This window comes from Varanus komodoensis, unplaced genomic scaffold (genome assembly GCF_004798865.1).
Source record: "Varanus komodoensis strain SLA01 unplaced genomic scaffold, ASM479886v1 scaffold24, whole genome shotgun sequence".
Taxonomy (NCBI): domain Eukaryota; kingdom Metazoa; phylum Chordata; class Lepidosauria; order Squamata; family Varanidae; genus Varanus; species Varanus komodoensis.
The window spans coordinates 13,264,019-13,286,506 of NW_025335641.1; the positions used below are offsets into that span (position 1 = coordinate 13,264,019).

General features: G+C 41.9%; 1 protein-coding gene across 1 annotated transcript in view; it reads right to left on the reverse strand.

The window, feature by feature from the left end:
- Positions 1-22,488, reverse strand: part of COL11A1 (collagen type XI alpha 1 chain) — a 229,207-nt gene that overhangs the window by 5,582 nt on the left and 201,137 nt on the right. Inside the window, exons 55-63 of the mRNA XM_044432252.1 lie at positions 10,041-10,094; positions 9,219-9,326; positions 9,066-9,119; positions 6,025-6,078; positions 5,778-5,885; positions 4,390-4,443; positions 4,254-4,289; positions 4,082-4,135; positions 2,524-2,773 (exon numbers count right to left, since the gene is read on the reverse strand). Of these exons, the coding sequence (XP_044288187.1) occupies positions 2,524-2,773; positions 4,082-4,135; positions 4,254-4,289; positions 4,390-4,443; positions 5,778-5,885; positions 6,025-6,078; positions 9,066-9,119; positions 9,219-9,326; positions 10,041-10,094 (772 nt within the window). The remainder of the gene's footprint in view (positions 1-2,523; positions 2,774-4,081; positions 4,136-4,253; positions 4,290-4,389; positions 4,444-5,777; positions 5,886-6,024; positions 6,079-9,065; positions 9,120-9,218; positions 9,327-10,040; positions 10,095-22,488) is intronic.

Here is a 22,488-nt window from a genome sequence, read left to right on the forward strand (position 1 = left end):
ATCAGGAGAGAGAAATGATGAGTGTGACCCTGTTAATTTTACTTGATCTCTTAAGGGCTTTTGATTCCATCAACCATTGTATGCTCTTGGACTGACACTGTGGGCTGCTACTGGGTTACAGTGGTTCTGGTCTTGCCAAGTTCAGACATTAACACTGGATGGCCATTCCTTGGACCTTTGGCAACTGAGTTATGGGGCTCTGCAGGGTAGCATCCTGTCCCCCATGTTGTTCAACATGTACGTGATGCTATTATGTTGGTTATGACCTATAAAGCCCTTAACGGCTTGGGACTTGGTTATTTAAAGGAACGTCTGTGTCCATATATGCCCGCCCGCCCCCTACGATGAGCAGTGGATACCCTTCTCCGGGAACCCTCCGTGAAGGATATTAGGAGGGTGAGTACCCGGAGGAGGGCCTTTTCTGCGGTGGCGCCCCACCTATGGAATGCGCTCCCCAGAGAGGTCTGCCTGGCGCCGTCATTATTTGCTTTCCTGGCACCAGGTGAAGACCTTTTTATTTAAAAGTTACTTTAACTGTTAATCTATTATTATTGTATTTATAGATTTTAATATATAGCTGAGATGGTACCAGTTTTTAAATTATTGATTGTATTTTTATGTTTATGGATGTTATGAGCCGCCCCGAGGCTTTGTTGCAATGGGGGCGGCATAGAAATGTTTTAAATAAATACATAAATAAATACTAGGGGCAGTCATTAGCAGTCCCCCAAAAGTATAGGGAACACAAACTATAAAAAGAGAGAAGGCAGGGATTTCAACTCCAGGAGTTCCTAAATATTTCCCTACATGTGTAGAAATATTACTGGTTCCTGAAGAAGGATGGAATGATCCCTGTGAAATTTTGAGAACCAATTAAGACCAATTTCAATTTTCTCCAGAGGGCCACAGAAGGCATTCTTTCACTTTAGGGCATACTCAAGCAGTCAATCAGTACAACAGACTCAAAGCGGCAGTAGGCTACTGAATGACGAGGCTGGGTGAGGAAGTTTCACAGCAAATCTAGTCTGTTCATTCCGTCCCCCTTGACCAGAAAAACAGTTGCCTGGACTGGAGGAACAATAACGTTACGGGTGGCATGATCAGGGATAGAAATACCATTGCGGACATGGAAGGCAGAAGGAAAAGAATGGAAGGATCTGGGAAAAATAAATAGGGAGGGGACTGAAGAAGAGGCAACACACACAATCAGTGTGAGGACAAGAGCACTGATCCTGCAAGATCAGAGTGAAGAGTTATCATTTTCTTCCAGGGCATGCAAAAGTTTGGCACCTTCGTCTTCTCCTGTAGACCTGCCCAGGCTTTCAGGTCTGCCTTGAAGGTGCTACTCTTTGTGGCATCACCACACAGGTGCAAACTAAAAAGCCCAAGAAAAAAGGCCACTCTGGACAGTGGTAGTATTACAGACCCACTTGGCTTCCTCACAATCTCACAGTCAGAAGGATGAACAGGTCTACCCAAAGAGATTCTGTTCTTGCCTTCTGCTACTGATTATTAGTGACTATTTAAGCCACAACTACTCATTATCAGGAGAGCAGGATATAGTTACTTAGCACCAAAACCACATGGTGACCCAAGGCATCATGGGTATTTCAAGGAGACAGCATTAGTGCCAGAACACGTGATCTGAGATAGGCCAGAACTGAGTTGGTTGTCCAAATAAAAGTGCATGCGGCCAGCCGCTCTGCCTGCCTTCTAGAAGGTGGGATCAGCCCAGTAAATTTGGTTCTCTATAATGCTTTCCATAATCCTGAGGTGTCTCTTCCACCACATGCTCTTCTACTTCGCTGATTAGTCAGGTAAAGGTGGGCAAGGGTTGTTTCATCAACGATTGGCTTTCACAGGAGGGACTACTTTTGAAGCTGAGTTACCATTCGGCAGGTTTAGAGAGGACTTATTCGCAACAGCTTAGGGTGAGGAGCACCCCATCCTCACTGTGCTGGTCTTCAATGCCCACGATGCAAGGGCACCACAACTGTGTCCGCACACAGTTCCGCCCTCCCATGAGTTTCCTAACTACCAGGGCAATCTGGCAGCCCTTCTCCACAGCCGTGATGGTGAATGGCAAGCTTCCCCCTCCATTACCACTGCGTTCAGCCATAATCCCTGAACATCTGCAGCCCCTTTCTTTGATCATCTATGAAAAAACCTAGATTAATATTCATAATGCCTTGAAGTACTTCTGTTGCAAAGTACGCACAAATTATTGTTCATTCTTTGGAATATATTTCAGAATGGTAAGTGCTTAAAGGATTTCTTAACAAGTTAGCAATTTTTCTGGTCCCAAATTTCCCCCCAGCTTTTGCTGGAGTATTATGCTATTTTTAAGCTTTAATTTTCTTCCCCCCTCCCTTTTTTTACCTGCATGAAAGGATTTAACAAGTATTTTATTTAGTTCTTTTTGGAGATTATATTACCCATATAACTAGAATAAATGACCTGACATCATAACTTAGCAAATCACAACTTCAGCACATTTGCTGTTGTCATGTAACGTTAGCATACCATCTGGGAAGTCTGGGTGACAGAGCTGTAGATCTTTGCAGGTTCGGGCTGGGTTGTTCTGAGTCCCCATTGGATATTTCATATGCTCAATGTCCTGCTTCAGAGAGTTAAGTGAACCGAATATCTCTTCCATGCCATCAGTGTAATCAAAGATGCCATCAACAGCATCGGACAACATGGCATCTGACGATCTTCTGGTTTTTTTAGGAGACTGGATTGGCAAAGGCTGAATAACCTCACCTGGAGGACCCTGAGGAAAACAAAACCAATCACCTTTCCTTTTCTTTCACTTCTTAAAAAAGACATGCAAATATAAGCTGATTTATGTTATAAGCCATCCAGAGACACAAGTAATGGACAGCATACAATTTGTATACATACACAAATGAATAAATAAATAAATAAATAAGGTAATCTTGGGTGAAGACTCTGAGAGGTCCTAAACTATTCACCTGAATTGAAGGGAAGGGGATAGAAACGCTTTATAAAAACTATTTGACAAGTCATTTTAAAACATTTCTGTATGAACAAAGTTGCATATATTTAATAGACTTATAAATTCTTGTCATAAAGGGAATGCCTTACTTTATTCTTGAGAGGGAGCTCAGGTTCAGGTGACCACCAGGAAAATGATAGTTCAAAAGCAGGAGAGCAAGCAGTAGTGATAATCCTCTCTATTGGTCTTTGATTTTTAAAACTGTTACACAGATGACCCATGAAAGGCATATAAAGCAGTGATCTTACACAACCATGAGAAGTAATAAGAGGAAATGTGATCTCCAGACTAATCAGGGTCTGAGCCATTTAATGTAAAAAGGCGACCCCCAAAGTCCAGTCCTGAAAACATGAGAGTAGAAGTGTTGGTGTACTTTTCCAAATTCAGCCCGAGGAAGGAACTCTGGGGTCTCATAAAAGCCCATCCCAAAAGAGAGTTGAGCTTTCCTAGCACCAGAAAACTTACTTGGTTCACAGTGGAAGCTTCTCTCCTTCCATCCACTTAATAGTTGCCTTTGAACACATCTTAATTTTGCAGCAAAACTTGCACAAATACCTACTGTTCACTTCATATTGAGCACTGTATGTTCTGCATGCTAAATTAATTAAAATACTATAGCCAGGCAATCCAACTTGTTCACAAAAAAGAAAAAAAAAGTATTGTGACCTGTAGGTATTAGGCAAATTTGCTTCATTCCTAATTTTCCTACACATTTCAGCAAGTGTTGCTCAAGTGCTTTCAAAGTGTGGGTTTTATTCATAAAGTCTTCCAATTAACTTTTAAAGCAATGAAATCTAAGATTTCCCGGGCAGCCCATTATCACTATTGCATTTGTCTTCTGTATTCCCATACTATCACAGTATAAGGATAGTTATTTTGTTTGTCTGTTGTTACCAGTGCATTATTTTACACATCTTCTGCATGGGAGCTTAATATTGGTTCTTTACAGGAATTGCTACTTCAAAGTGTTGGGCAACTGCTAGATTGCACTAAAGTCATTGGCACATCTACCATTTTGTTTAAAGGGTTTGCACATGTTATATATCAAACAGCTTTACTTACAGGAGGCCCAGGAGGTCCAGGTAAACCAGAATCACCCTTTTGACCACCAGGACCCTATAAAGAAGTACAAGGAAGCTTTGCATTAGCATTAGCATTTTTTTTAACTTTCACACATGGATAAAGGAAGAGTCAGCAATGGGAAGAGAATGGTTTGAGAACTAAGGTTACTTACTGTTGAACCTTTAGAGCCTTTGGGACCTTGAGGGCCCTAAAATGGGGAGGCACATAGGTCAAGTTAGATGACAGTATGTATGCAAAGGTACTAATGTCAAAATGTAAAATAGGAGATGCTGAGAATAGCTACTTACAGGTAAACCAGGTGGCCCAGGAGGACCAACTGGGCCAGCAGGACCAGGAATTCCCTTGAAAAATAATATGTGACATGTTGGTTATTCCAGCCACTCTTGGTTAAGTTAAAATTTGCTCCAAAGATGCTTTTAACGAAGTTTTAAAGAAAATAGGATTGCTGAAGATACTGAACTAAGAGCATGGACTGTATTTCTGCATGAGTAGGACATTTTGGAAAACAAGACTCCTGTAATTATCAAAGCAATTGCAGGGAATGACATTTCATTTAACCCCAAGGTCTGTTAAACAATATCAAGGACCATGCTGGAATATACAAAAGAAAAGCCAGTAGGAATTTGAGGATGGTTGCTAGAATGATTGTGACAAATAATTGGAAATATAAGGGCAAATATTGAAAAATTAATAAGATTTGGTATGTATGCAAAGCTGATGAACAAGACAACAGCCTTTAAGCCTATGTATATTTAGACAGATGTCAGTTTTGCAACTCCCGGCATCCCCAGACAGCTGTATTTCTGCCTAAACATGAAGAGGATCATGCCCCAAGCAAATTTCGGCAGGCAGAATTAACGCAGGCTCCCAATTAACTAGAATGTTGTTAGTCATCTTTTCTTGAAATAAAAGCAGGCTCAGGCAGAGTGATATGGGCTCTCTGATAGTACCTGGTTTAATTTAATTTAACTTAATAGAATGTACATTTGTGAATATCTTGTATGCATGACTAGTCTTCAGTGTCTTGAGTCTGCACTTGGTGAACACATCTCATCTTTCTCTGTTGCTGTATTCTTCCTTAATTGTTTTGGTAACTTTTTCTTTTTTCTTTTCTTTTGTACAATCCAAAAGAAAACTTGTTTTTATGAGTTAACTAGTAAAATATAGCAGCTCACATTTACAGAATGCCTCATTTAAGAGTTGCCACAGAGAGCTAAGATTATAGCTTTGTTTTTCATCTGCCCTCAAAAGTCAGAGGGCTGGATCCAGTGTTCATATGAATGGAACTCTGCTTACAGGATCTTCCCAGCAGAGGAAGATCCTGTAAGTGTCTTGTATAGTCTTCCATACCTCTTAAAATCTGCTCTGGAGGCTTATGGGAACCCCTTGGGGACAGGGTGGGAGGCTGGAGGGGAAAGTGGGAATAAGTGAAAACCATCTCCCTTCTCCTTCCCTGCAGCCAGAGCCTCTGTTGTATTTCAGTCCATGCCATGGATCGAGAGCACTCTCCTGCTTGCACAAAGGCCAGCCCGGATCCAGCAGAGTCATCTGATGCTGAACAGGCCTAAGGGGTACTCTGTTCAGCAACACCATGCAGAAAGGTACTCATCTGAGCAGACTTTGGACAAACAGGGCATGAAGCTGGTGATAAAGGTATGCACATGGTTTTACTCACCCCATCTCCTTTTGATCCAGCAGACCCCTGTGGGCCAGGCAGACCCCTATCTCCTTTTTCTCCCTGCTCTCCTGGAGGTCCAATCAAGCCAATCAAGCCAGGATGTCCCTAGAAAACATACAGAAGGAATCACTGCTGAGCAAATAATAGAAAAGAAGGGACAGGGTGACATTAAAGTCTAGTTCAGTTGTTTAAGAATGATGCATAAAGTAGTTATTCTGAGGCCGATGTAATACTTGTCACGTACCTTTTCTCCCTTGGAACCTGGATCACCTTTCAATCCGGGCAAGCCAGGTGGACCCTAGGGATAGGAAGCAAAGTAACATAAGGCAGCCGCATTTTGTGATTCATGGTATTTTCCTGTCTGGTCTACAAGGGCAGATATAATCACATCTTGCTACGTTCAGTGGGTGACACTGGTCTAAAAGGGCAAAAGGTGACCTTTAACAATGGCATCTTAGAATGAGCTTCTCCGAGTGGTTCACTGCCCTAATGGGGTGTGTTATTTTGACCCTGCTGTAAATGACATTTAGTGTTTCCCGTGAGGAGGCAAGATGCAAGACTCATTTAAACTAGTTTTCTGATGCATTTTCCCTTTGTTGTGCTTTCTTGGCATTGCTTGTAGATGCTTTCCTCATCCCTGCAGTGAGCACCAGGGTGCAGCTCATTTCCGTGGAACCAGGGAAGCAGCACTGAGCATCTGATCAGCGTGATCATCTCTGACAGTGCCTGTCATCTGTTGTGTGGAATGGAGACTGGCGGCTAACATTCCCTGTCCCCCAAACGAGGGATCCAAGGTCCCAAACCTGATCAAACAGGCATCAAAGAGGGCGGTAAAGGCATGTCTTGTGCCTTACCAAATGGGGGAACCCATCCAGGTGCCAATGGCTGGGTTGCGAATATTTGAAAGGCAATTAAAAAGGATGTGTTTGGGAAGATAACAGGGGAAGGCTGTTCCCCACCCTCTGCTCTTAACACACAACAAAACCCAATAAAACCCTGCAATTCCTTAATGCTATTCTTTGTAAGGAAGGTTGGAAAACTTTCACCTACAAGCAAATGTTATCCATTTTATTTACAGTATATTATTTTATCAAATAATATGCAGGCACTGGGTGGCCCACAAACCCGCCTGTTCAAAGCAACATTTAGTAGGGAGGAAGACCACAATTTAGAGACTCTTAGGGTGCACTTTTAAACACACATATGAAGAGCAACATTGCAATCCTGTGAACACTGAGTCAGAAGTAATTCCCACTGAGTTCAATGGGACTTACTCCCAAGTAATAGAGACTGTGGATCAGTTAATTCATCAAGACTTACTTCCTAGTCAATGTACATAGGATTGTTTTGTCAATCACTCATTGAAAGGATGTCTGTAAAGATTGGAGGGGAGTGACATTAGGGATTTGAAGCGAATCAGGCTGCAATCCTGTACAGTCCAGAAGAGATTAAGCCCAGATTACATCCAGTAGAGCTTGCTCCTGAATAGCCATGTACAGAATTGCACTGTTACTTCCAGCTGATCATGAATCGGGTTGGGTTTGCAGGCACTAGTTGTCTTTTTGGGTGGACACCTGTGAAATTACAGTGTGCCTCAGAAACTGTAAGTGACCCTTTCAAGCAAGGACGTTGGGAAAAAGTCAAAACTCTCCTTCTGAGAGTAACATTGTTCAGTGCGTTATCCTTTCCATTTCTTCTTCAGGATATCATTAGATGCAGAAAGTCTAAATACATAATGCATAAGCTAAGAGTGAAATAGCGGCAGTTTCTTTTTCCCTTTTCAAGGCTTCTGAGATGTGTTCCTTGCAGCATTTTTGTTCCCATTTTATCTAAGCTTTGGTATTCCGCTCGCAAATACAGGGTTACTGGACATGACCCAAAGTTAGTATCTGCAGTGTTTGAACTTAATTGGGAATCAAAGTTTAATTTTTCAAGGATGTCTAACTAATTAGTAATACCCCATCCTTCCCACTTTTCTGGATGTGAGTTTTACAGTGTTAAGAAAAATCCATGAGTTCTTTTTTCTTTCTTTCTCTGGTTTAAAATTCCTTTCCAAAATGTACTCAGGCAGGTCTGTATGTGCAATCTTTAGAGGGAAGCCATATACCTCCCTAGTTCCAAAGTGGGAAAGCTGGGTGTGAGAGCCAGTTTGGTTGTACAGATTCAGAACCAGGAATCATTCACATTACTCATGGAACCCTCCTCCTCCATCTTTCATAGTGCTTTAGGTGCAGGTAAATTTGAACAAATATGCAAGAACATAGTCTTGAACCTATGATACGTTACTTTAGTCTGTCATCTTATGTACTTACTTACTTACTTACCTGGGAATAAGCCCCATTGTGCTCAAACGGGCTTCTAAATAGACTTGAATAGTGTTGTTAAATATGTCATGGAATGGCTACTTGTTTTCTCCTAACCCTTAAAGCCATCTGCAGCCCTGAAAAGCTTCTCTTGAAGGTCAGGGAACCCTTCGGAACAATATGGAGTCAAGCATAGTGTCAGGGGAGGGCACTGCTGGAGGAAGGAGGGATGGCAAACTTTTCTTCTGTAAATTTCCTTAAGTTAACTTATCTTAGGTTCCAACATCTAAGAAATTAATGAAGGCACAAGTGAAAGCTGTGATCCTATAGATACTTAACAAGGAATAAGTCTCACTGAAGTCACCAATGCTTTCCCCGAAGTTGATAGGCACAGGATTGGATTGTATGGGCATCGTTAAACAGGAAGTGTGAATAGGAGATTTTCTTGGAAGATTATACCCCTTCAGCATTTTCCCAAATGTGCATCTGAAATAGGGACTTTGGCTATAACTCTGGATTGAATTTTACCTTTTTTTTAAAGTGGAAGTAAGGTAAGAACCCTGGGCATTTAACAAGTTATTGAATCCAAATGGCTCCCTAGAGCTCCAAAGCAGATCTCAGAAGTGTTGTCAGGTCTGTAATGATGCTGAACCTGTGCCTGCCAGGGTCTGCCATGCCAGATGCAAAGAATATTTCTTGCTTCATCTGTGCAAAGGCTTCTAGAGAGTTATGAGCTATTAAAGTCATCTCATTGTGTCATATGGTGTAGCAAAGACTGTGGCATGTCTGAGGTGGCTGGACAGGTGTAGAATGGCTCCAGGGATGTTCAGAAACTGACAGATTGGGTGAGAGTGTCAATTTCATGTTGATCAAAGTGAGAAAATCTAGCATAAATACCAATTTGGAATGTAAATTGCAACATCCCCAGTGCAGGAGTCATGATTAAAATTAAGTGTTAGACCCACAACATAAATATACTCACAATGGGACCTGGTGGGCCATCCTGACCTGGGGCTCCAGGTAGACCTTGTTCTCCCTACAGCAAAGAGATTAGTTAGAGTTTTTTCCCCTTGTAAAAACATACAGTGAAAGACAAGAAGCAAGAGATTATGAACATTACAGATCATGTACTCACCACAGGACCAGGAATACCCCGAAGACCTTCTGGGCCAGGTTTTCCTGCAGGACCCTGGGGTCCAACGGGCCCTGTTTTTCCTGGAGCTCCTTCTGCACCAGGCTCACCCTATAGAAAAAAACATCTGGTCAATGACATGTCATTAAGAAATAGTTTGGTCTGAAGAAATAGGAGGAAGTTGGGAAGAGCTCTTCATTTAGTTCACAAATGGATCAAACTCCACTTTTTCCCAAATCAAAATTATCTGCCATAGATAGCCTTGCTGCTCTAAAATATCATGTTGAAGTAGCCACTCACACATTGCACTGTTTAGATTGCTTCTAATGTGCACCTAAACATAAAAAGTGAGATCATGTATTTTACTGCATGCATTTGAAAGTGTGCCTATCATACACACATGTTCATCCGAACATACCAGGAATGCTACCATGTAAAGCAGACTTCTTCTAGGAAAATGAGGGCAAGATACAGGAGAAGTGGAAGGTTTTCCATGGTCTTTCCTACTGCTCATTTTTAATTTGTGCTTGGATGAGAAGGAAAAGTAAAGTATGAATCCATTTGGTTTTCGCCCAATGAAAATCACCCTTCCCCATGGAAAAATGGTGGAGCTGCTGCAGTCCAGCCAAGGAGACTGATGACCTCATCTTGTGACAGGGACTGACCCTAACTGTATGTAGATAAGTAAGTAACAGAATACCCAACATTCTTGATTTAGGCTGTTGGAGATGTAAGTCAGGTGAATGGAACAAAGAAATGCACTTTGGCCAGAAAAAAAGCAGTATGCAGGTGGTGTAGCCTGGACTCATCGATGATCATCTTTACCTTGGCTCCTTTTTCACCTTGCCTTCCTTCTGCACCAGCTGCTCCTGGAGGCCCCTGTTGCAACGAGAAGAAAGAGATGGACACAAATGCTCAGTTACAATACACTGGCTTTTTTCCCAGCCATGCAAGCAACTCCTCAGTGGGGTCCAGACGCCTGCATCCACTGAAAATCTCCTCTAGAGGAGCTGGTGGGTCTTCCAGAATGCTGTGGGAAGCATCAGTGCAAGACACTGAGGGAAAGGGAAAGTGGCAAGGTCCCCTTTCTCCTACTATGAGCGTCTCCTGTTTCCACAGATGACAGGAGCACTTTTGTTTTCAGAAGGTGCAGTCTGGGTCCATCTTTAAAGGTAGAGCAAAATGATTGGGTGTATGAGTGTATATCTTTGGTCAGTGGCCCAGCTATGCCCCTACCAGCACAGGGATAGCCTGGTTTCAGTAATCTATGGTTTGGTAATTTTCAAGTTAGATTACTGCAACATGATCTGCATGCGACTGAACTTGAAGGCTTTTAAGTAGTTTCAGCTTCTGCAAAGTCTGAGCATTCTGGCCTGCCTGCACTGGCTTCCTACATGCTTCCAAGCCCAATTCAAGGTGCTGGTTCTAACCCATAAAGCCTAAATGATTTGGGATTGCAAGGTGTGATGGAGCCCTTCTCCTAACCTGAATCTAACTTAACACCAAGATCTGCATCTGAAGCTTTGCTCTACTACCTCTGAGGGAGGGTTGGGTTCCAGCAACAAGGGGGCGGGGGTTCAAAACTGTGGAATGAACACCCGGCTAAGAAAACAGATTGCAGCTCTGTCAATTTCATTACTTTTGCAGAATGATAATTCTATAAAAAGATTTTACTATTAAAAAGAAGGCTCAGGATACAAAAATAGTAAAAGCTTATTTGAAAACATTCTTATAAGGCAACTAGAAATTTACAAAAATGGTGCCCAGTGGGCCTCTGTGGAGTAGGCAGAAACATGACCCAGGGCTGCAAATTAACAACTTGTGTCAAATTGTATTTAATATCACTGGTACCATTTAAAGGAGATGATCAAGGAGAAAGGATTGAAATTCAGCCATTCCTGTGTCTTTCCTCCCTCCCTTGAGCAGATACTCCCAGTTTTCATGCTGGGAGGTGTAATGCTTTTTTGCTTTATCAGTCAAAACATGTACAGGAATCCCCCCCCACACCCCCCCCCGTCTGTTTGCATGCAGTTACAGCTCTTGCATCCTTTTCCAGCTTGAGAAAAATGAATGCAATAATTTGCAAATAATTTACATACCCACCTCCTACTCAATTAGGGGCTGGAGCTGGCATCAGAAGCTGACTCCCAGCTAGGTAGTTGCCAACCCTGAGCACTTCAGGAGAACTCACTGCCGACCCCTGACTTGCCGCTGCTTCTACTGACCGGACTTGTTAGACACAAGCAGAGGAAGCAGTGAGAAGCAGCAACAGCAGCACTGGTTACTCACTGGCCTCCCTGTGAGCAGCAATGGTGAATGGACCCACTAGGTTCGAACTAGGTGAGGAGAGAGAAGTTGGGGGGGAGGAGACGCTGCTGCCTGTGCCCACTGGGGTGAGGAACTAATGGGTAGATTCTTCCAGCAAGGGCATCTTTCCAAGGAACTCCCAAAACCTGAGACTGGCCCCATCTGTGCTGCAACATAAAGGCAAACCCTAGAAAAGCGATGGCATTCGTCCTGATTGGCAAGAACTCTGGGTGTCTTAAATATGGATTGATGTAATGGGGCCTGCACTTTAACAGGTCGTGACTCTTTCTGTACATATTGAGTTTAAAATCCATATAAAGGGAACAAAACATGCACAAATAAAATGAAAATATTTTCCAAAATGAAGGGGAGAAGTTTGATTCATCCATCTTCAAATGCAAATATATATAGGTGTCATCATAGTAAATAAGCAAGCACATTTGAAATGAGGGGACACATACTTTTCTGCTACGTACGAGTGACAAAACAAACAATTATCTATCCTTGTCAATATAGTGTCAGCAAATATGCTTGGCTCTGTGCTGAGTTCAATGAGATTTTGGAATCTCTAAAACCTTCTCTGCAAGATGCATACACATATCGATTTGTTTAGACAGTGCAGCAGGTTAGAACTGGTTGTGCTACAGTTTGTTGAGAAGTTTAAAGAATGGCTTTATTTCTCTCTTTCCATGATATACACCTTGGTAAAAGGTGCTCATGACTCAAACACCTTACCAGTAGGGCACAGGTTAATGCGCAGTTGTTAAGCTAGCATTGATGATAATCCTGCAAGGGTCAGTTGAGGTCTTGACCAAGAAAGCCAGAGCATGTAATCTGATTTTAGCAATGGGCTTCCGTTAAAGTCAGAAGTGTTCTTGCGTGCCATGCGGTCTAATACCTGATTCAACAAATAAACAGTGGGATCATGGCCCCTTTTTGCTGCTCCACATGGCATATTCTTTATGTACAACAGTTCATTGGATCCCATCATGGGCTTGCTTATTGCAAGCTTTCCCACAGCCATATTCAACATGCCTGAGTGATGTGAACCAGATTCCATCAGAGGACCACAGATATGCCTTTGTTATACTAGTTCATGTATGGAATTGTGCTCACTTTTTGATTTGTCTCATTGTAAAGTACGCTGCACACATTACAGCAGGAAAATAGGTCATGGCTCTTGCTTTATCAATTTTTCATAATGAGCAAATAAATTATTTTGCAACATGTCTGCCAAGGACCATCGTCAGTCCCAGCTCATACCTGCAAAGTCTGACAAACTGCATTGCAGAAGTGGGTTGGATCATGTGACTTTTTCCATGTCTATATCACATGAAGGCCACAGATCCTAACATGGAAGGAACCTATATGACCAAAGTGTACAATTTCTGACCTCAGTAATGTGCTTGGAGAACTGTAAAATAAGAGCCTGAAACACAAGCCTGTCCTCTCATCAGAAAGCTGGCTTGGATGTGTCTCTTTGTTGTACAGTCAGTGATAAAACCCAGCAACGTAATGAAGTGCAGATAATCCAGCTCTCCTGTACAGGTGTGGTCCCTGCTCACAGCATACAGATAGTTCTCTACATGCTTGCCCATGAAACAGAAAGATTTCTCCAGTACTGCAGCCAATGGGAAAACCTATTCTAAATTAAAGCGCTAGGTTTCTAATGGATTGTGTCTCAGATTGCATGTATAAAAAGTTAACCTGCTCCTTTTCTGTGCACACCTTAACTTCTGTTGTGGAAAACGTGTGCTTGGAAAATGCTTATGTTCCATGTATACACGCCAGATAGCTGGCTTGAAGTAGTGCCTCTTTGTTATGGAATGGGCAGCAAATCCAGATTTGTTGTTGTGTAAGCCATGAAACAACCCTTCACTACAACGCAATTAATGAATTCTTTCACCACAAAAGACCCACTTCAAGCAAGCTTCTGAAATGGTGAAAGCCAATTTTTTTCAGGTGGGAGAAATCATGAAAGAACTTCATAATAGTTATAAATATGTTGCTCGTATAATCTGGGAATGCAGCTGCAACACAAATTAAGAATGCTGTGATCGCTAAATTATAAGTACAATGAATCATGATTGCTAAAAGGGGTGCATTCATGATCAAGCCATGCCAATTCCACGTTGAATGCAAAGTGGGTAAATGAACATCTCCTATTAACACCCCTGGGTTGCCATTGCACAGCTGGTGCTTCTACACAGGAAAGATGGCTAATTGTTATTTATCTTATTTTCCTACACTTGCATTCTGTAAAGCTGTGTAAAAATTAAACTGGCATAAAAGATCTCAGCAACAACATGGAATTATTGTGCACTTTCTTCCTCATCCCAGGCCCTGATTTGACTGTAGTTGAAGGTCAATGGATAATCCAGGGTTATCAAGGTAATCAGCCAAACCCACTTTGCTGAAATTGTGGAGATAAAATGGGAGGAAAAACTGATTTCTGGGAGGATGGATGGAATAAAAATACGGTAAACCAAATGAATAGAAATAGTCACAGGCAAGTGATCTTGCATAAACACCAATGTCCTCCTGAAGTGTCTTTCCTTTTGCATCAAAAGACGCCTCCAATCACTTCAAGGAAATGTTATGATGTGAATCCAGAAGTGCATGGGCAATGCCCATGGGAAGCCACTTCTCAGTGCAAAGGGCTGCCTACATATGTAGACTGAGGCGCGTTTTTATCATGTATATTTATGATTTTACGTTACACTTTGGCGTGGAGGCATTTGTCAAATTCAGATATTGCATGCATTGACAAAGCAGACAGAAGCAGCTTCCTCATTCTGCCTGTTGCATGCTCACATCGTAAAGTAGTTGATCTCCAGCTTGTCCCCAGCTTGAACGCTTCCCCTTGAAAAGGTGTTCAAAATGCTATTCAGAAACATCCATCAGCTGATTGAAAATACGCTTGTTTGCTTGAAAGACGAAGCACCATTCATTATTTATAAGGCACATAAAAATGGCATGGCCTTTTTTTAGGATTTTTTTTAAAAATACCACACCTGTTTGCCATATCGTTAGCCTTTCTGTATATATTTACTTGAAGGAGAGAAAGGAACTGTGACTCTTTTACAAATGCTAACAATATCCAGCTGAAGTAGCAAGATCTTTTGCCCATGATGGAAAAAGAAACCCAGTATAAATCATTGTTAGATTTCTTCCCCCACCACACATAAACCAAAGAGTTTTATAGCCATTTACATAACATTTAAGGAGGCCAAGCATCTCTCTGACCATGCATTTTACCAAGGTGTTGCTTTTTTTTAATGGGAGGTCCAGTTGCATATACAGTCCCAACACATTATCTCATGTCTTTGATTCTCTCCCCAGCATTATATTCTGATCGGGGTGGATTTGGCTGGCAAGGCAGACATTTGAAGCATTTCCTGAATGCTCTATATTGTTCCTCTATACTCCTCACCAGTCAGACCTCACCTGGAATACTGTGTTCAGTTCTGGGCACCAAGATTTAAGAAGGATGCAGATAAATTAGAAAGGGTCCAGCAGAGGACAACAAAAATGTTCCAGGGTTTGGAAAAACTGTCCTGTGAGGAGAGATGGAGGGAATTGGGCAGGTTCAGCTTTGAGAAGACTGGGGGGGGGGGGGGACATGATATCCCTCTAGAAGTACCTCAAATGGTTTTCTTTAGCTTTCCACATCTGCTACTGTCACTACTGCAAAGCATCACAATGGGTGATATGCTAGGCAATTCTACACCTCTGCACATATCCAGGTGCAGAAATTGCACATGTGAACCAGCCCTGGATGCAGAAATGTCGGGAGCCATTTTTAAGGTGGCGAGCATCCCAGTCATAATTACTGAAACCATTGTGGATGTCTCTGGGTAGGTAGCTATTTTGCACTAAACTTTCTTGAAAAGACCGTGCACCTGAATGTGCTCTGGGGGGACCTTTGGTGAAATACCCTCCCTGGATTCTGCCCTGCATTGCTGCCCATTCAGCTGTGTGCACCTCATGCTTCCAGCATGCAGCTACAAACCACCAATTGACTGTTCCACAATTTCCCAGGATGCCTTGTTTCAGGTTCTATGAACTGTGGGAATTTAAAGATGCAGTCCATATCCACTTAGGTATCAGGACTTGGGTCCAGCTGGAGCACAGGAAGCCCAAGAGATGCCCAAAGTGCCAACATATTCCTGTGCTGGCATATGTTTTATTTTCTTATGTCATATCTGACTCTTCTTGTGATTCATTTTATTTTTATTGTTTTAGAATGTTAAGCATGTCTATTGCTTGAAGCACTTTATTTTAAAAAGTCCCTAGCTGGAAATACAACAATTAAATTAAAAAAAGCCTTTGGTACGGCATAAACAAGTACCACGGCTGACATGCATTCACATCAGAAGGGTGCTAAAAGGGTAGGGTCTCCAAGAGACTTCTGATCTCTGAGACATCTGACTCACATGCCACGTTTCAAATAAGAAGTCACCATGAAGCAATTTTAAGCAAATCCATTTTGCATGGCAAATAGATGGTTGAAAGTACCCTCACATGAAAGAACTGGTATTTCCTCATCTAAGGCAAAGCAACAAAAATGAGAGATTGACTGAAATGTCAGATCCCTGAGCTTGACAGTTTGATCTAGTACAAACAACTGTTCATGGGCCATGTGTACAGATCGGGGCTGCCACCAAAGGATTTCAACTGTTTCACAGCTAGGATACCATGGACAGAATTATTCCATCCCCTGCGTGTGCATGCACACACACACACTAACACATGCAGCTAGTTGGACATAAGCTTTGTTGGAGATTTTGGGAGGTAGAATTTAATTGCTGCTATCCCAGACAGGTCATTAAATAGCTTTTGAAGATGACTAATTAAAGATGGTGGTGGGCAGAAATGGATTTGGGGAGACAGGCAAACCAGCAAGAAGAAGGGAAAAGAGGAGGGCTTATGCCTAGGAAAATGCACAAGGGGAAATAAGAAGAGAATATGGGCTGGAGCTGTGACTGTAAGATTGCAAGAGAAAGGACAAAGAGTATATTAATAAACATGAATGTGGAGGTTAAGCAATGAATCTGTACTGAATCTGTCTGTCACTGTATAGGAGGAAGTAGAGATTCATGGTGGCATTGCTTTCTAGGAGTGCTCTAGGGTGATAACAGCCATCTGTCACACAGTGTGGCAGTGCGCCTGCGCCTGCGCCACTGCATCTTCAGTGCAGCCTCTTTGTGGAGCACAATTCAAACTTTTGCAGTGAAAGTCCATCCGAAGTCAAGCCATTTTAAGTCCCACTGGTTTCGGCCAAAGAAATTAAATCATGTGCCTGCGTTTCCCGAAGCTACCATTCCTGGGGAGGGACTGAAGTACCTAGTGGCAAACTGCACGCTTTGTATGCAAAAGGTCTCAGACTCGACCGCCAGCATCTCCCCGTGCCAGAAGGATCAGGAAGGAGCTCTCCTGAAGGACTTAAACAGCCACTGCCCATCCGAACAGCCAGTATCAAGTTAAGAAGGACAAATACTTGGTCTAGGGATATGGCTTAAATATGTTTCCAATTTTGCAAGACTATTACAGATTAGACTATTAGACTATCACTGGCAACATTGTTTTTTGCTATGTTCTTGCTCAGATGAGCTTAATTTAGTAATTTGTGTCACATTAATGTCCTTGAGGAAAAAAAAGAAAAGAAAGAAGAAAAGAACAAGACGGCCAGTTCACTTTCTGTTTCGGAAAGCTTTCCCGTTTTGCTGCCTGGAGGCAATTCTTATTCATAAACTGGGACCAGGTGGAAGTTTGTCCCACGAGTCTGCTGATTCAGATGTAGAGCCCAGAGTTACAAGGAAACACACAGAGAGGTTATTCCCTGATGCCCATCACTGGCGTCTTGCTAGACTGCTTCTCAGATTACTGCCAAAGGTTAGGAAAGCCTGGGACTGAGCTGACCCAGTGGCCTCTGCTAATGCTTGCAAATGCTGCATGGGCAAGTTGTCCCAGTTCCACCTCTAGCAGGCTCACTCCGATCAATTCTACACTTTCAGTAGCTTTGTGGGATGGGGAATGTGTGGCAGATGAATCTTCCTTGAGTGCAGGCAATGAGTCTGCACTGCCACTGCACCCAAAGGCAGCAGGCTGGTGTGGGGATGCAGACACAATTCCCCTCCATTAGCCTCTGCTGCCCGAGGTAGTTGTCTCACTCTGTCTGATGCAAGGGGTGGCCAGACCCTCCAGATGTGGTTGGAACTCCCAACAGCTCTAGCCTGCATGGCTAATGGTGAGGGATGATGGGAGTTGCAGTCCAGTAACATCTGCAAGTCCACATGTTCAGCTTCACTGATATAATGCAACTGCCTCTTTGATGCTGGTGCTTTGTAGGGTGGCTACGCGAACCGCAGTTGTTGTACCAAGTCATAGCAGGAACAGTTTTAGGTTATACAACTGGCAGTAGGCTGAACGGAGCAGGGCCACTTAGGATTGCATGTTGGGATGATTGTTAATGGTGTCACCCTGGGAAATCATTTTCTAGGCACCTTCCCAAACTTGCATTTATTGATTCTCCTTGTGATAATTGTGTCCCTTTTCTCCAACGTGTATTTTTTAAAGCCTAAAACAACCCTGGTGCTTTGGAAAAAGATCATGACTTGTTTAAGCCACCTACTGAGCTGGATAGCTGCATGGGAACGGGATCCTCTTTGCCACCATCCAAATATGGCACTTCAGGGGCAATGCCAGGTACTGGTTTCAATCCTGTATGTGCATACATAGGAGTAAGCGCCACAGAACTCAGTGGGGCTTTCTCTTGAGTAGACAGCCATGGGACTGCATGGCTTCTTTACTAAATGGGAGCTTAGCTCAGCAAAACTTGGTTTCTTAATGAATGTGCTGTCAAGTTTTCCTTGACACAAACATTTGCAAAATAATAACAGCTTTTTGTAACTGCAAAGCCAGTGCTGGACAGAATTCCTTGCAAAACATTTGGCTTTCACTTCTTTGGGCAATCTAGAATGTTCAGCAAATTAACTTGCCATGTTAATATATAAATGTCATACCTTGCAATGAGTTATGACTTTAAAACAAAAAGAAACAACATATTAAAAGCTGAGGGACTATGGAACTGCACATTGTACTTTTCATTCCCCACCTGTGTTTCTATCGAGCACATGGCAGAGCCATTTAATTGTAAGTGGATTACTATCTATGACTCAGACTGAGCCTAAAAGGGCATGTTGAGGGGCGCCATTTTGTTGTTCGGCTTGGGCAGCAGGATGGCTTGGGCCAGCAACTGGGGGCAGAAGATGAGGGAACTTCCTTGAGCTTGGTGAGGCATGCCCAGGAATTAAAAGCTCCTCACAATCCCAAGACTTTGGACTGTTTCCTGCAAGTTCTCCCACATCACACAGTTCCTCAGAGTCTTAACAATCAAAACCAAAACCAAGTCTTGCCTTTGCCGATTTCTGTATACTTCCTTTTACTGTCTCAAAGTTGGATGGAGCAAAAGTACCCCGAAAAATGTGTTTTGGCTTGACTCTCATGAACTAACCTATTATTAAACCTTTGACCAAGCTACATTCTAGTTCAAGTGAAAAGATTACTTTTACCACTATAATTGTTTTCAGTATAATAAATGTGCACTAAGTTGGTGGAACAAATAGATTATTGTGTAAAATAGATAAGACTAATTAAGCATGTCAGCTCACTGAACCCTATTATACAGAACAGTTTATCTCATTTTGTTAAATAGATTACAACTTACATTTAATGCTGCTAGATTTTTTAAAAGAAAACTGTTAAAAATTCAGCTAATTGCTTGACAAAGAAGGCTTAAGTGTTCCCACATCTGCAGAAAGTATTATGGGTGTGTGTTTGTGAGGCTGTAACAGATTAATGATAGCGGGGATAATTACAGACCTCTCAGTTTTTTTGGTATTACTGAAACATTCTTATTTTTCTGAAGCTATTATTTTTATTAAACACTATTCTATCATCTGTCATGATCTTACTTGGGAATAAGTTCCACTTAAAATAATGAGGGTATTTTTAAATAATGCATTATTTAAGTAATAGAACAGAAACTAGTGATCTGTGGAATCAAAACCCCTCCTCATATTGGCTCAGGAGCATTGTAGTCACTTCTCCCAATTGCAAACAAAAGCAAAACAACTTAGCTTAGTCACTCCGGATCACAATGAACCCATCACATTCATGCTACACAGCTCACAGAGATCTGTTCACACCTCTCAAACTCCAGACCTCTTTCCATACCCATCATCTACTTGAAAGCTACCCTAACTCATCACAGCCTCCTCCATATAGCTAGTACTAACATCCAAAGCCCTAAATGGCTTGGGGCCAGGTTATCCAAAGGATTGCCTTGCCCCATATATATCTAACCAGACCCTGAGATCACCTTCAGGGGTCCTTCTCTGGGAACCCCGAAGATGAAGTCAGATGGATGGCTACCAGAAAGAGGGGAGTTGTTTTGGTTGTGCCACCATGGTGATGGAATGAGCTCCCCAGAGAGGTGCACCTGGTGCCAACTTTGTATGCTTTTCAGCACCAGATGAAGACCTTTTTATTCTCCCATCTTTTTAACAGTTTAACTTTTAAACTTCATTTTTAGTATTGCATTTTACTTTGTACCACTGTTATGCTTCTGCGTTGATTCAATTGCAATTGCTAGGTGTGTTTATATATGCATTTTATTTTGTTTTAGTTTTTAAACATGTGTTAACCACTCAGAGAATCTCAGCCATTGGGCAGAATAAACATGATTTTTTTTTAAAAAATGAGATTAATAGGCACTGGAGTTTTGCTCTGACAGATATTGTGAGAAAGATGCTTCAATGACCCTGCATTTCCAAGTAATCCTTATAACCATCTTGCTGTGAGATAACCATTACACCAACAGAGTAGCAGAAATGGTTTAATCAGTCTTTCTGGAGAATCCTCAATGGCAACCTTTTCTTCTGTAGGGTTGACTGACACACCAGCATCGTGTCATGACCTCACACTAAAATCCCCTTAGTAATTTCACGGTGAAAATAAGCCAAGCCAGCATGTCCCTCCAGTGGCAACCTGGTGTGTATCATGGGCAATTTCTTAGCTCAAGGCTTTGTTGTAACCCCCCTCTTAATCGAACATGCAGCTAGGGCATGGCTCGTCACGGGTAAGAAGCATGATCAGAGTGTCCTGTTCGCGTAAGAACAAGAACCCCAACAAATGTGCACGCTACGCAAGGCTGACCACAAAGCAGCCTTTGTTGCTACGCTCTAGCATAACGTTACGCCCTTGTACCCTCGCTTGCTTGCTTTAGCATAAAAAAATGTGCGAATGTAGCTCAGTGGGTTTCCCCTATTGTTCGCTGTTATTCAAGCACCTGCATAGCCGTCTGTGTAAAAGAGTATAAAAATCCTGCCTTCGATCTGGACTGCACTCTGCTCAAACAAGTGTGGTCCCTGCAGGTAAATAAACTTCTTCTCTCGAAATTCCACCTGGTCTCTGGTCTCATCTGTAAAACTGCGCCATACAACAGGCTTGCTCTTGAGATGGTGCTCAGTTTGGATGAACACTTCTCAACTTATTTAGCCAAGGTAAACAACAAGCCCTTTGCTCAGACACACAGCCCCTCATTCCAGTCTTTGTAATCAGGAAAGTGATACTTTTTTGTGGTTGTGTGCAGTGAAGGAAGGACAAAAGGCTTGTGCATATCTCAGATTAATAAGCCAAGATGTGATCCTCCAAATGTGGTCAATATGTTGCAGTCTCACTACACAATACACAAACAAAATTAATCCAGATGAAACTGAGATGATTTCACCATCAAAGATGTGTGAATCTGTTCACAAAATCCTTCTTCTTTCCCCCTTCCCACTTCAGTAATTAATATGTAAACTTCCTCGAGAGATTTGTTTAAAATGAGAATTTGCTTTCTCTTAACTGTTTTGGGATGTTTTAATCCACCTGAAATACATTACTGCAACAGATTATGTTTGTTCTGCAACTATTTCCATTCGTGAGGCATCAGAAGACTTCCACTTGTGGACAGTTTATTTGACACTTAGCCTTTTATAAAGTCAGAGGAGGTGAATGTACATGGACCCAAAACCCTTTCCAAGATCTGGGCTTTGCTTTGAACTAAGTGTTGTCAGGTCACAAACTGTAGTGCTTCGAGTGTGTGCCAATCAACACAGCCAAGTAGGGTTATCTTAGGAGTGAGGCCAAATGGAACAATTGCCATAGACAATACATTTCTTATTTTTTAAAAGAGCATTATTTCAATTATTACTGAAATGGCAGGCTTACAAAACCAAGCTAGAAAAAGTATCCTGTTCATTTTGTTGTTGTTCCAAGATCAAATTGTTTTTAATTAATTAATCAGCATTTAACTAAACAAATTTAAATGTAACTGAATTTTACCAAACTTCCAATAGAGGGATCTTTCTAAAATATTGCAGTTTTATGATAACTTATGAGGGAATAAACAAAAGTTCAGCACAAAAGATCTTTTCAGTGGTAGCCTCTAGTTACAGAATGACAGACAGGTGCTAACTTTACTACCTTTTCAGCACCAGGTAAAGATTGTTCTCTACTGCAGGGCATTCAGTTAATTTCCTGGGGCTTGTTAGCTGTTAAATGGGTCCTAAGATTTTTCTTTAAGTTATTGAAATGTATTTGTTTTACATTTGGTTTTAAATTTTGCATGGTCAGCTTTTATGATATGTTAATATGGTGCATTTTATACTGTGTTTTTAATGTGTTGTTGTAAACCATCCAGAGAGCCTCAGCAATTGGAAAGTGTAGAAATAAAATAAATAAGATACTCAGTGTTACAAGAAATAAACAGTATTTTTGTTTTCATAACCCCTTGCAGTTACAAACCAGAACCCAAACAGCTACACAAATAAGGAGGTATGCCTTTAACTCATAGCCAAGTAACACGATTCAGTGTGGCTGACCAGAACCCTCTCAACTCGGAAGATGAATGGCATCT